The following is a 15,223-nucleotide window of genomic DNA, read 5'->3' as shown; positions in this document are numbered from 1 at the left end:
ACGTAATCCTAGAGGAGTAAATGTGCCCTTATGGAGCAACGCCCAAAAAGCTGTCCTGATTGGATGTACTCGATGTTTTCTGCACTGAACTAAAAAGTAGAACAAGAGCCAGAGTCTGATCTCCCCGGGCCCAGTTTACGTTGGTGTCACACTATTGACTTCAGTGAATTCACGCCCAATGAACACTGGTGTAAGTGAGACCAGAATCAGGCCCGTTAACTCTTCTTCACAAAATAAAATCAAGGGACCAAATTCTGCTCTTAGTTGCACAGGTGTAAATCTGGAGGAACTCCACTGAAATAATGGCCCAATACAAATCTGGATTTATACAGGTGTAACTGCAATCGGACTCTGACCTGACATCTTTGATGTTCATATATGCTGGTCCAGTTTTTTGTTTCTCTCTCTCACTCACAGTGAAATTTCCACATTCTGCAAAAGGTCCGTTGTAATGTAGAACCAAGCTGGTGAGAAATAGGAGCAGAAAGAGGGGAAGCTACGTAGTCTCAAACCAAAAGACTCTTCAAACACAATCCCCCATATGCAAAGTGAGAATAATTCTTTTTGTGCTTTTTCACCTGCTTTGCACTAGTTTTGTAACAAGCAGATCAACAATCAGGGAATCATCTATTTTACTATCTCAATCTTCCCCCATTCAGTGTTTGGAATGAAATAATCCAGTCCTGAGATTCATAATACATCTTCTAGCTTGCATTCAGTTGACTTGTTAGGCATGGATAGTTTATTAGCAAAATTTTTTTCCTATAATAAAAATTTTATAGATCAATGTCTCTGTATGACTCCAAGACGTATATCAGTCATCTTTTAATGTCAGCATTCTTCCCTTCTGCCCTCAGAAGCACATTAATAATATCCGAAATTCCTAACCAGGAAACTATTTTTCAATAGATCTCATTAATGTAGTCTCTAAAGGGTTCTCTATTCCCCCTTTGATGTTTGAACATAACACTGGTTAATATCAATGGGAGTTATGCACGTGTTTTGTCCACTGGATAGACCCCTGGGCATGTCTCTCTTTGTCAGCTGGGTAGAGCATTGAGCACAGAGGGAGTTTAGCTTCAATAGGCCAGCAAGATCATGCCCATAACATTCTGTCTAAACGAGCAACTGAATTAAAGGGTTGTTGGTGGTTGTTTTTCTTCTTGTTCTTCCACATCTTTATTCATCCTGGCCAGGTGTGTCTTACGAACAAATAGATGTGATTTAAATAACATAATTGATATATCTCTTTGAACATAATGCAATCAGGCTGATTGTAAGCAATGCTGTGTATCTGGACTTTGCAGAGAAAGCATTTGATGGGGGTCGGCTGGAACTACTCTTTTTTTTATTTCACAGAGATTTGGATGTGGCTCAGATGATCATGGGCCAAACTGTGATCTCAGTTACACTGGTGTAAATCTGGAGTAACTCCTTTGACTCCAGATTGACATGGATATAACAGAGACCAGAACTTGGCCTTGTATAAGGAAGCCAAAGCTTCAGTAATGACTGATGGATCCATGTCCCAAGCCTTTCCCACACATGTTGAATAGAGGGACATGATGGAAGTTCACTTTTCCCCTTTATTATCTGATGTAGCCTTTGAACTGTTAGCTGCAACAATTAGACAAAACCCAAAATATCTTTGGCATTAAAACTGGACGAAAGGAACACAAAGAGGCATTCTGTGCTGCTGACGCATTACCATTCACTTCAAATCCCCAAGATAAATACCAGAAATGCTTTGAATAATAGATCCTTTTGGAACCCGTCCAGCGTACAAAATTAACTGGACCAAGTCACAGCTCTTACTACATGTTCAAGGGCTGGGGTAGCTCTCAGCGTTTTCTATCTAGAACGTCATCAGGTGGTTTCAGTTGGTCACCAAGCATTTTCATTAAAATGGACACTGTACTAGCTATTACCAGTTGCTAATGAGACTCCTGGCTGAGTGCATGTAAGCACAGCACAGCTCCAGTTTCACCCATTCCACTCAATTACACTGACAGCTCCAGTTTTTACAGTCCAAACCAGCGCAAACTGCTAATTGCTCAGCTCCTAGGAGGAATGCGCAGGCTTGTGTTTAAACTCTCTCATTTTATGCACTCCCAAGGTGCCTGTTTTGACTAGCAGTCTACCGGGTAGGGCACTGGACTCGGAAATCAAGTATCACAGGTTCAGCCACTACTCTGCTGAGTGACCACAAGCAAGTCCCTGCACCTCTCTGTGCCTATTTTACAAATGGGGATAAAGACATGGATCTTCTTTGTGGATAAAAAGTGCCATTGGGCTTGATCCATAGCCCATTAAAGTCAATCGAGTAATTCCTATCGACTTCTTGGGCTTTTGAATGTGTCTCTATAAGAGCTATGTGGTGGCATTATCCAGAATTAAAAAGATGGAGTCGGGGGGGAAGGGGAGTATACAATCAGGATACAGGAAATCAAGGGATCGATGGATTATTTAGTCAGGGCAAATTGTTTCAAGTTATTTGTCATGCGAAGGCAAGACTGTAACCTTGAAAGTGGTCATCATTTTTACATCAGACGCATGATGAAAACTTGGGCCTTATAATTCACTGACACCCTATGTGCCATTCGATTGTCCTTTTGGTGCTTGGAGGTGCTGGATGGATCCTCTGTATGCAGTGTGAAAAATTCAGCTTCTGCTTTCACCCCATGCAACTCTATTGGCATCAGTAGGTTTGCAAGCAGTGTATGTGTACAATTTGGTTCCATATGTCGATATCAACTACAGCTCAAACTATAAGAAGTTTGAGGTAGTTCAGTAAAGCTATAAATATTAATGTATAGCCCAGCAATTGGGATAATAATGGATGTATAAATCCAACAGTTAATTGATTGATTATAAATGATAATCCAGTAAAAGTTTACCTTCAGAATGTAGTGGATTTCCAACTAAAGGCAATATCTGAAGTCTGAAATTCTACTGTGTTGGAGGAAGATGGGTAGAACCTGTGGCTAGTTTTGTTTTGTGGAAATCAGGTTTTAGTTTTGCAAAATCAAACCCAAGCCATGGTGATTTTTTGCCCATTCCCCCTTTGTCTGACCCCCTCCTAATATGTGTGTGTGGGGGGGAGTTTCAGATAAATGGCTCTGCTTTAGACCTCTTCCCGGTTGGATATTCATTAAGGACTAGATTGTGATACCCTTATTGACATCCAGTAGCACTTTGCTGCACAAGTAACCCCATTGATTTCAAAAAGTTGGCACATGTTATAAGCTAGTATTCAGTGCAAGTAAGGGTACCCCTCTGCCCTGAGGGGTAGGCACATTGCTACGTGGTTTATGGGTTGTGGAAAGAACAAATTTAATATCAGATACAGCTGTACTCTATTGGCCTCATCCAATTTTGAAGTTAATAGAAAGGTTCCTGTTGACTCTAACAGAATTTGGATCAAAGCCCTAAAATCTGCCCTCCTGTCTTAAGCCACCATGGTATAAGTAATCTATTAAAATGGTAAGGAAGGTGCACACTTGACATTCTGTTAATGGACCAAAGTGGAAATCACTGGTGACTCCTCCAATATCACAGTGGGTGCACAAATATGTGACTCAGTCATAAAGTTCAAGGCAGGAATGAACCAGATCATCTGGTCTAAGCTCTTGTATATCACAGGCCTCTGTACACCACCCAGTCACCTGCACACCAAGTCCAACAGCCAGAATTAGACCCAAGTGCCACAGACACAGGAGTCCACAAGTGGCATGCAGACGTTTGACCCTCTGCCTTTTTTATTGGCTCTAACATAAGCCCTATATGTTCCTTTTTTGCTTAGAATTAAACCTCGGAAGACTGGGGCAAACATCTGTTAAGTATCCAGAATGTCTGAGGCTGACTTCAGAGTAGGGATTTTAACCAATACCCTTGTCCTGCTAGTGTATTCATGATGCTATAAAAATCATGGTAACAGAGTTTTCAAATGTTTAGAGAGTCCTGTCACTAATCAGCGCAGACCTGGGCTCTGCTGGACTAAGCCCCAGTTTTTGCTGGCAGTGCCATGCGCAGTGGGGTCTCTGCTTTTTCAGCTCATAATCAGCTGCTTTGCTGAATGGTGATTGTCATTTCTGCTATGGGGGAAAATGTGGCATCTTAGCTTTGTGACTTCTAGGTTTGGAAGACCCTTTTTTTAAAAACAACTTTCTCTGCTTTTTTCTTTATGATAACTTTTAAAATGTCGTCTCCGTGTTAGAGTGGTGACTGTGAGCAGATACCATGCGCAGCAGTGCCTGTCCATGCAGTAGATTTCTTTAAATTTATGGCCTTCCACTTCCTTTACACAGCTGTGCTTAAGACATTTCTGTAAGTGGAGTTGCATGCATGTACTCTTAGGTATCATCAATCCATCCCTGAGGTGCACAGCAGGGCATGTGTACCCGTGCTGTCAATTTCATTATTTTAGTCTTGTATTACACACAAGAAATGTCATTCAGAAATGACCCCAGCTCGCAGGCCTGCAGTGCTGCCATATAACTTCCAGGTTGACAGGGAGGAGGAGAAATTAAAGCATCACAAGGGTTTTGTGCTTGGCTGTTTGCTTTGTCTCGGTTTCACTCCATGGCTGATGCTTGCTGTAGTTGCTCAGAATAACTGATTACAACTCACTGTACAGTTGTCATTTTTCTTTTAGAGCAAAAGCGAGCGTATGAAGGCTTGGATAAGGGCACACCTACCTTCCTGGTGCAAAGAAAGGGATTCCTGGTCTATCTACATCTTTGCTCCTCACTCTAAGTAAGGCAACTTCCATAATAATGTGATAGCTATGGGTAGAATTGAATGTAAGTGTTACAGTGGATCACTCTGCCCCAGTACCGTGAAGATCAGAGCCTTCATTGTATGCCAGCCTGCCTATCTCCCAGTCGGTGCATCGATGAGGGTAAAGCCCACGGCCCTCTCTAAGTCTTGGAGACAGATTCTTTCCCCTGCTCCACTCCTTATGTTCCACTCCATTGACGTATAGTAGCCATACGGGTTGCTGCAACTGGCTGGGGAGCATTCCCCTGCTGCAGATAAATTGTAGGATTGCTGTAAACCCTAGTGTAAGGATGAGCTGTGGGCAGATCATGGGCACATGGGTGTGGGCTCTTATCTTATAGTATCTTTGGGATCAGGGGCTGCACTGTAGCTCATAGCCAGCCAAGGGAGCAGCCCCTCAGTGCTTTAATTTACACCAGGATCAGGTTCAGCTCCCAGAACAGCCCACAATACAGAGGGTGAAAAGGTGGTTTAAAGCCATCTTTGCCCTCACCCATGCCCTGTGCCTCCTGGTGGTGCGGCACGGAATCTGAGCCCCTGTTTATTCACCCGGGGTACCTGAGGAACTCTGCTTCCTCCCTTAGGATAGGTGGTCCTTTGGTCCTAAGGACTTGTGGACACCAGCTGTCACCCCCATATCAATAGACAGGTCCCAGACATTGCTTCACGTACACACGCTGTTCGTTTAAGAAAGAGCGCAGAACCCGATGAGAGCCTTTGCCCTGGTGGAGGTGAGTACCAGGGGAAGCCATGCTGCTCCAGACTGGGAAAGCTATGCCCTAAAGGTCAAGGGGTCAGAATAGCTGCTGGAGGTGGCAGCAACCAGTTGTTTGCCCAATAGTCTGTGGTGGTGGTCAGAGATGGTGTGTAACTTACAGTCCCCTTCACACAGATTCTCGTTGAACTACTCTCACCCATTCTACCAATGTCTGGGTGACTTCACAAGGAGCTGCAAAGAGGTGTGTGTTCAGTTAAGCTGGGAGCCACTTTAACTGATCCCCTTCTTCCAGCTCTTCAGTGTGTAGTGAGGGGTGTGGGTGTAAGTAGCTCCAGGGGAGTCAACTTAGTGTAAAGGGATTGAAGCTAGTGTCAGGGGATCTAAATTGCACATCATCCTTAAATCTGGCCCTGTGAGCCTATGGAAGTCTGTAAGAGGCTGGCAATGCTTGCCTGGAACACCTCACCCTCTTAGCAGGTGTTGAGCCTGCTGGCAGAGTTAAGTTGGTCCTGCTTGACTCACTGGGGCAGGCAACTGGTTACTCCATCCTGATGGAGTACTGGTTACTCTGTTCCATGACGCTGCCAGCAGGAGCCCTCTGGGAGGTGGGAGGATCTAGGCTGTGGGCTGAGAAGTCCTAAGGGAGGAACCCCAGGCACAGCCACGCTTGAGAGAGAAGGCTTGAACAGATCTTTATTATGCTGCTGTTAATTTCTTTGTTAATAAAGCCAAGCATCCAGGGAATGGGTGAGCTTTTGACTCTACACAGTAGGTGGGAAAAACTCCTGGGTACAGTGGCTAAGTACATCCAATGGTCTCTAAATTGGTGTCACATATGCATTGGGGGGACCAAAAGAAAGTATTACACCAACTTAGACTCCTCTAGACTTAGACTTGCCTCTGAATTTGGCCCTTTGTGTTCCCTTTCTCCCATCCCCCAGTCACACTCCTCCAGGAAAGGCCCGTTGCTTACATAAAGGAGCAAGAGTCCTTTGTTCTTTCCAAGGGTCAGCTGCTATATGGCCATCTGGAATCAGTGCTCTGATACACGCTCATGCAGCAATGTCATGGCTTGTCCTAGGGGACGCCTTGCGTTTTTAAGCTGGAGGGCCCAAAGCAGCATTACAGTTCATTCATACAATGATTACATAGACTTTTAGAAACAGTCTTTGGGAAATGTAATACCATGTTATAAATCCTGCATCAACGTACAGCCATCTGTCATGCTAAATAGCTCCTGTTCCTTTGTTCAGCATAGCATTCTTTAGCCTCGCACACTCAAACTGGGTTATTTTCTAGCTAGAGATGGAGCTAAACTAGAGCCTTGAATCCAAACGTGTCTTTGACACTAGGGGTAAAGGAGAGCTTGAAATCCGAACCTGGCAATAGATGTAAGTTGCAAGTGGCTGCTCTCTTTACAATGAACCAAACCCCAAATGCAACCAAGCACCCCTAAACTTTGTGGTGTTTGCAAACTGTGTTCAAACTTTGTGGCTTGCACCCTTTTCTGTTTATACTGAGAAAAATTTGCTAACACATGGCCACCCTAGAGGAGGAGTCGGGAGTCAGCAACGCATCTGCTTTTCAAGCCGACTGTTCAGTTCTCACGCCGTGCATAAGGCTGATGCTTTGACAAAAGTCTTTCAGACCAGTTAGGTGTTAACAGCTCATTATGTGTCTTTTTTTCCCTTTTCTGGGCAGATTCCGTCTGATGTGCAATAAAATCATCACTCACAAGATGTTTGATCATATCGTCTTGGTTATTATTTTCCTGAACTGCATTACCATTGCCATGGAACGGCCAAAAATTGAGCCCCACAGTGCTGTGAGTATCGGAGTTGTGCTACAGGTTAATGATTTCCTGAACCCTCTGCTGTCACATTCATTGTGGAGCCACCAAAGCCCAAGCCACACTGGACTGTATCTCTCTCTCTGCTCTTGCCTTCATGCTACTGAGAAAGAGGAGGCCAGATCCTTAGCTGGCCTCCTTTGTCTCAGTAGTATGAGAAAGAATCCTTGTCTCTGCATAGCTATATTGAAGTCAGTCAAGTCTATGCTGATTTATACCAGCTGAGAAACTGGCCCTGAATTCCAGCTCAGGGATCAGATCTTTAGGGGCCATGCGGCTGCTTTGTGCAGCACTGACACAGTGCTTGGACCACAAACCCTGTCTAACTGGCCCAGAGAGGATCCGCCAGTGAGAGTTGAGCATGCGGTGGTACAGAGCCAACATGGGGGCTATTTACCATCCACCCTCCCTGCTGCTCGCAGTGTGTGGGACATGCATATGGCTAGATAAAAGGGAGCACCACACGTAGGGACGTCCCCTGCACTTCCCTGGCCCTGCAGTATGTTTTAGCTCTTTGGGATCATTACAGGCCAGCGTAAGTAAGGGCAGCCCTCAGGCTCTGACACCGCACAAAGGAAACAGCCAGGCACAGAGCATCACCAGCATCAGGGCAGTGCATGGGAGGGCTTTAAGCCATCTCTGCATGCTGCTCGTGCCTTGTGCTCTGAACATCATGGCTGTGTCCAGGGATCTGGCCCCAGCTGTTTATAATTTGCCATTCATGGTTTATTTAAAAGAAAATCGATCCTGCCTATGTGGTATTAACTTCAGCAATAAACGTACCTTTACAGCACATGCTGAAGTGGATTTTCCATGATGCTGCCAACAGACAGGGATTCTTTCAGGCATTCAATCCTCTGCCCTCACCACAGTTTCTTTCCTCTGATTCTGAAACATACAAGACCAGCACTCGTGTGCTGGGAAAGACATCCAGGCTTCCACTTTTAATATCCCATCTCCCCAGGCACAATCAGACTGTTTTTATACATGATATAACCAGGACATCTGTCTCCATTTTCTTCTCTGATAAACATTCAAACACTTTTACTCTCTCAGCGCAATGTTAGCTCCTTCCATCTGTTCTGCATCGGCGTATGGGTGGTGGGAAGGGATGGGGAAAGCTGTTCATTTTGTACTTTTCTGGCCTCTTTGTCGATCATCTTTGTTGTGACATAAGCAAATTGAATGGATACAAGCACTGTAATTCCATTTCCCCGAACCATTTGTTTTAATAAATTGCATAATGATTTTTCAAACCAGACCCTCATAACATCAACTCCTATCAGTCAGATGGGCAGAATCATCCACTTGCTCTTTTATTTCTGTATCGATTGCAGCTGAGAGGTACACTAGGCTGTTTCTGACATATTGCAAAAGACTGTTCATATTGCAACAATATAAATCCCTGTTCCCTCAGTGCATGAGTGCCTTGCTGTTTATTGCTTGTGGATCTTTAAGCTGAGATCTTAAAACTAAGGTTCTTTGTGCTCTTCCTGTACATTAAAGATCCCCCTAGCACTCCTCCTCAGAGAATAAGCATGCCCCAATCTCCTTAAGCCAAATTTCTTTCCTTCACTGTTGTGCAATAAGTGACTGTCCTCCACCCCAGAGATGGCTGCATTTCATTGCATGTATACAGTAGCAAAGTGCTTTGGAGTCTTTCTATATAAATGTAAACTCTTGTTATCATTTTGTCATCATGTGAGTCCGGTGGGTTTTCTGAGGATAGAGCTGAGGAAAGGTGCTGGGTTGGTAGCCCTCTCTCTTTTTTTTTTTTTTATGGCGATATCCTATCTCCTAGAACTGGAAAGGACCTTGAAAGGTCATTGAGGCCAGCCCCCTGCCTTCACTAGCAGGACCAAGTACTAATTTTGCCCCAGATCCCTAAGTGGCCTCCTCAAGGATTGAACTCACAACCCTGGATTTAGCAGGCCAATGCTCAAACCACTGAGCTATCCCTCCCCCACTGGCCCTGGATAGTGAAGCCTCTGTATACACAGAATATGTACAGCATGGATAGTAGCTCCAATGCAGACTTCCTCACAGTTCCCCAGCCCGGCCCGGGAGGGGCCCACCATTAGGGTGAGTGGTGATCAGTCGTCACAACCCATTTAGTACTTGACCTCTTCTGAGTCTTGCAAAGTTGCCAGTTAATGCCAGGGGTGGTGGTGGCTTTTGTGATCCACTGGGGAACTGGACTTTAGCCACCAACCAGCCAGCAGATGGCAACAACTCTTAGTCACTTCCAGCCTGGGCTGGATCCAAAACAATGAACTTAGGGGAAGCATGACCTATTTGGGGCACAATGTTATGACAAAGGCTCTAGCATGCCACAGAAGGCTCAAGGAGCTCAATCTATTTAGTTTAACAAAAAGAATGTTAAGGGGTGACTCGATCACAATTTATAAGTACCTAGATGGGGAACAAATATTTGATAATGGGCCCTTTAATCCAGGAGACAAAGGTATAAACACGATCCAATGGCTGGAAGTTGAAGCGAGACAAATTCAGCCTGGAAATGGTGTACCTTTTTACAGTGAGGGTAGTTAGCCATTAGAACAGTTTACCAATGGTCATGATGGATTCTCCTCCATCACTGGCAATCTTTAAATCAAGATTGGCTTTGTTTCTAAAAATTCTTCTGTAGGAATTTTTGGGGGGAAGTTCTATGGCTGGTGTCATACGGGAGGTCTGATAAGATGATCACAGTGGTCCTTCCTGGCCTTAGTCCATATGAAAGAGGCCTATAGCATGGAGCAGGGTTCCTGCAGATCAGGATTCTGTTTTCACCAGACACTGCTATTTTTCCAAACACGCCTGCCAGTTAATGAAACAGGCTTGTCCTTCAGGCTGGGAGTTTTCAAAGTTTTGTTTTACAAGGTTTGGATCCCCTTGAAACTATTAAAACAAAAACACCCTTTTAATGAGAGTCCATTGCTGCTGCTCTCCGTTAACTCACTTTTTTTTAATGAATTGGACATGGCGAATTTGGATGCTGCCTGAGCTTATTTTGAGCTCCCAGCCATTGTTTAACTTACAGATGCCCTTTTTTCGACTTCTGTTCCCCATTAGACATTGTCAGGCAGGCTGCTCGGACAGCTGCTGCACATGTAAAAGGCTAGCTTGGGTGGGATGGGCGTGCTGCTCACTTGAGCTCGCTGTCTGAGTGCAGGAACAGATGAACCGCTCTGGATGCCGGGCTGCCTCCCCAGCTAGTCCACTGGGGGAAGTTGTCCTGTCATTTCACATCGATGACTCCTAGTGACATTAGAGGGTTTCATGCAGCTGATGGAGGCAGAGATTTTCCAAAGCCGGTGAAGGGATTTGGAGGCCCTGTTCCCATTGAAATGAGTGGGAACTGGGTGTCTGTAGCCTCTAGGCAGCTTTGGAAATCCTGTTGTAACTCTTGGTATTGTGGAGGCTCTTAGAAAGCTAGAGCAAAGAACTTAGTTGCTGTCCCCACTTTCTTCGGAGGTATTAAATGCTGCTGTCTGGACACACCTGCTGAATAGTTCAGAAATAGGGCCAGATCCTCAGCTGGTGTAAATCAGTATAACTCCATTGAAGTTATAGCAGCTGAGAATCTGGCCCACACATTTCGGAGCATTCCTTCACATTCTGAATGGCTCTTTGGTCCCATGTTGGGTCCCCTTAGAGCCCTGTCCAGAAACCCTTGCACAGAGAGGTATTTTATTTGGATGGATGTTCGGGGAAAGGCTGGTGTGTGGTGTTTTTTGTTGATGTGTTTTTTTTATGATGACCTGGATCCACATGCAAATAAGGGCATTCATTATCCACTCCATGCTATTTGTTGTTCTCCAGTTTAAAAGCCATCTGAACTGGGCCTCTGGGACATTGCACCAGTCAAGGTGCGGAATGGCCCTGGATGAGAACAAGTGTGGGAGCAGCAAAGATGGGGAGGAAAGGTGGGGTCTGTAGTGCTGTTTGAAAAGGGAGAAGTGAGAGGATTGGGTGGGAGCCTGAATTGGAGGAGCCCAAGGTGTGGCACTTGAGGAGGACAGTGGTGCTGCTAGTGGTGAGGGAGGGTGAGGCACTCTGGTCTTGCCAGGACTTGGAGGAGATTTCTGAGATGCGGAAGTGGACAGAGGGGAGAGAGCTCAGGGGCAGAGAGGCAGATGTGAGAACCATCAGCCTGGGGATGGTAACCATGGGAGCCAGTGAGGTCACCCAGGGATCAAGGTGAGCTGGGCAGAAGACAGAAAGCAGAAGGGGGGGACCCAACGGTGGCACCACAGGAGATGCGAGAGCGAGGCAGGGCACACAGCCCCGTTCCAGCTGACAGAGCTCTTGCCTGGAAACACAAATAGTTATTTTAGCTTCACTTGTTTCAAATAATTGTACTTTGCCTTCCAGAGCCATGGATTTTCTAACTGCCTAGAGCCAGTTCTCTCCCTGTCCCAGTTAGAGCCGGCCAGTCAGAGCAGGGGAGGCAGTCTCTCCACAGCAGGCCTTCCTGTTCCGGAGAGTAGGGGATGCGGTGCGTGGAGACTGCACTTCCAAATCGCTGCACACTTGCCAAAGAGAAGTGTAATATTCTGACTCTTTTCTACCTGCTATTACCATTTCATCTGCACTGCCTAAAGCAGGTGCTTATCCGCTCCTGCAGATGCTCAGCCCCACTGCACACTTGCCGACCTTTTGTGCAGCACTCTCTCAAAGACCATGGATGTTTTCTATCATGACTCATGCAGTCACAGCAGGGGTCTTTAAGACTTGATTAATTACGGACACCAGGATGGAAACAAGCTACTTAGTGATTCCTGTGTCACTCTCAGTAAATCATGGCCTGGCAAATGAGAGTTTCCATGGTGTTTTCTCGTAGTTAAATTGCAGCTGGTTTTTAGAGAGCTGCATTTCTTAGAGAACTGCTCTTTAGGGAGCAGTGGAAATAAATCCAGCGTCCCTAGTAATGTTACCATAATGTTACAGTGAGATGTTTTAGTCCCCGTGCGAGAGTGCGCACACGCACACACACACACTGTGTTTCTGTCTTACTCCCTCTACCCCCCCAACTCTCCAGCTCACAGTACAAGCAATCAGAGATTGTATAGAGATTAGGGGAAAGTGTAATTTATTTAATGATCATCATTAAAAAGAAAGGTTTCTGCTGGTTATAGATAGGGAATTAGTCCACGCTCTCATCTGTAATCACTAACTGCTTACACAGAAGGAAAGCATGGTTTAGTGGTTAGACCATGGGACCGGGTTAGAGCATAGGAAAACTGCTGGGTTCTGTTCCCAGCTCTGTCGTGGTCTTGGGCAAGTGACTTAAACTCCTTGGGGGCAGATTCTCAGCTGGTATAAATGGCTGTAATTTCATTGACTTCAATGAAAACATGGAGACATTCCAGAAGACTGGAAAAGGGCAAATATTTTGCCCATATATAAAAAGGGAAATAAGGAAAACCTGGGGAACTACAGACCAGTCAGCTTAACTTCTGTACCTGGGAAGATAATGGAGCAAATAATTAAGAAATCAATTTGCAAACACCTAGAAGATAACGAGGTGATAAGTAACAGTCAGCATGGCTTTATCAAGAACAAATCATGTCAAACCAACCTGATAGCTTTCTTTGACAGGGTAACAAGCCCTGTGGATAGGGGGGAAGTGGTAGATGTGGTATATCTTGACTTTATTAAGGCTTTTGATACTGTCTTGCATGAGCTTTTCATAAACGAACTAGGAAAATTCAACCTAGATGGAGCTACTATAAGATGGGTGCATAACTGGTTGGAAAATCGTTCCCAGAGAGTAGTTATCAGTGGTTCACAGTCATACGGGAAGGGCATAACGAGTGGGGTCCCGCAGGGATCGGTTCTTGGTCTGGTTCTGTTCAATATCTTCATCAATGATTTAGATAATGGCATAGAGAGTACACTTAAAGTTTGCGGACAATACCAAGCTGGGAGGGGCTACAAGTGCTTTGGAGGATAGGATTAAAATTCAAAATGATCTGGACAAACTGGAGAAATGGTCTGAAGTAAATAAGATGAAATTCAGTAAGGACAAATGCAAAGTACTCCACTTAGGAAGGAACAATCAGTTGCACACATACAAAATGGGAAATGACTGTCTAGGAAGGCGTACTGCGGAAAGGGATGTGGGGGTCATAGTGGATCACAAGCTAAATATGAGTCAACAGTATAACACTATTGCAAAAAAAGCAAACCTCATTCTGGGATGTATTACCAGGAGTATTGTAAGCAAGACATGAGAAGTAATTCTTCCACTCTACTCCATGCTGATTAGGCCTCAGCTGGAGTATTGTGTCCTGTTCTGGGTGCCATATTTCAGGAAAGATGTGGACAGATTGGAGAAAGTCCAGAGAAGAGCGACAAAAATGATTAATGGTCTAGAAAACATGGCCTATGAGGGAAGATTGAAAAAATTGGGTTTGTTTAGTCTGGAGAAGAGAAGCCTGAGAGGGGACATAACAGTTTTCAAGTGCATAAAAGGTTGTTACAAGGAGGAGGGAGAAAATTGTTCTTCTTAACCTCTGAGGATAGGACAAGAAGCAATGGGCTTAAATTGCAGCAAGGGCGGTTTAGGTTGGACATTAGGAAAAACTTCCTAACTGTCAGAGTGCTTAAGCACTGGAATAAATTGCCTAGGGAGGTTGTGAAATCTCCATCACTGGGGATTTTTAAGAACAGGTTAGACAAACATCTGTCAGGGATGGTCTAGATAATACTTAGTCCTGCCTTGACTGCAGAGGCCTAGACTAGATGACCTCTTGAGGTCCCTTCCAGTTCTATGATTCTATGGCAGTTTACACCAGCTGAGGCATGGTTTCTCTGTGCCTCAGATTGCCTTTCTGTATAGTGGGTATTCAACTTACTTTACAAGAATCATTAAGCCCCACAACAACCATGTGAAGTACTCTGAGATCCACAGGTGAAGGGTTGTGAGACACCCGCTATATAGCATGCATAAGGAAACTCTCCTTACATCTGTCAAGCACCCCCATGCATCCCAGAGTACTTGGGACGAGTGAAGGAATGGTATAGAACTTGGGAAAGTGTGGAATGGCCAGGGGATACATGGAAAAGAATGGCGTAGATTTGAGAGAGAGGGCATGTGAATTTCAATTGCATCCTTTGCTTATTTCCCCCATCACCTGTGGTGAAGCAAGCAGCATCCTACAGAGAACGCTGGCAGCTGTCCATGGTACTGACATACACAAAGGAACATAAGAAAAGAGATCTATAAACAAGTGAAGTGTTATCATGTAAATGTTTGGACATCTTCTTCAGGAGCAAACATTCCAAGACTTATTTCAGCATAAGATCAGGAGAACATTAAGCAACCACCCAAATAGACATCTCGAGAGAGAGAGATTTGGCGAGCAGACTATAAAACCTTGTCTCTCATTTTCTTTTCTTTTTTTTTATAGGAACGAATTTTCCTAACGCTGTCCAACTACATCTTCACGGTAATCTTCCTGGCTGAGATGACAGTTAAGGTAAATGAAACCAAAGCATAAGCCTGGCTCTGCTGCATTAGCACCATTTTATGACTTTGGATTTCTAAAGCCCCTGTGCCCATTTTTCCAGAGATCATCATGTCTTAATCTGCTGTGCTACTTGGGAAGGAGGAGTAACCCAATAAATATCAGGCACCTTATTCTTAGTGCATTTTTCAGCACCATCATTCCATTGACGTGATTCCTGATTTATAGCAGTATAGAGGAGATGAGAGGCCTCGAATCAGCAGTCCGTCCCTTTTCCATAGAGCACTTAAGCGCCTGCTTTACTTCAGCCATGTGGGTAAATCCCATTGACTTCCATGACCTAAAGATAAGTTTACGCTTAAGTGCTTTGCTAAAGAGGCAGTGTGACCTAGTGGCTAACGTACT

General features: G+C 44.8%; 1 protein-coding gene across 4 annotated transcripts in view; it reads left to right on the top strand.

Moving 5' to 3' along the window:
* The window catches only part of CACNA1G (calcium voltage-gated channel subunit alpha1 G), a 281,389-nt gene that overhangs the window by 208,782 nt on the left and 57,384 nt on the right, over positions 1 to 15,223 (top strand). For all 4 annotated transcript variants that reach the window (XM_024204320.3, XM_024204317.3, XM_024204319.3 and 1 more), the window contains exons 17-19: positions 4,655 to 4,755; positions 7,199 to 7,322; positions 14,762 to 14,830. In XM_024204320.3, the coding sequence (XP_024060088.1) occupies positions 4,655 to 4,755; positions 7,199 to 7,322; positions 14,762 to 14,830 (294 nt within the window). The remainder of the gene's footprint in view (positions 1 to 4,654; positions 4,756 to 7,198; positions 7,323 to 14,761; positions 14,831 to 15,223) is intronic.

Source organism: Terrapene carolina, unplaced genomic scaffold, assembly GCF_002925995.2.
Source record: "Terrapene carolina triunguis isolate 2854851 unplaced genomic scaffold, T_m_triunguis-2.0 Scaffold192, whole genome shotgun sequence".
NCBI lineage: Eukaryota > Metazoa > Chordata > Testudines > Emydidae > Terrapene > Terrapene triunguis.
The sequence above is the reverse complement of the archived record's forward strand: the minus strand, read 5'-3'. Positions and strand labels throughout refer to the sequence as shown.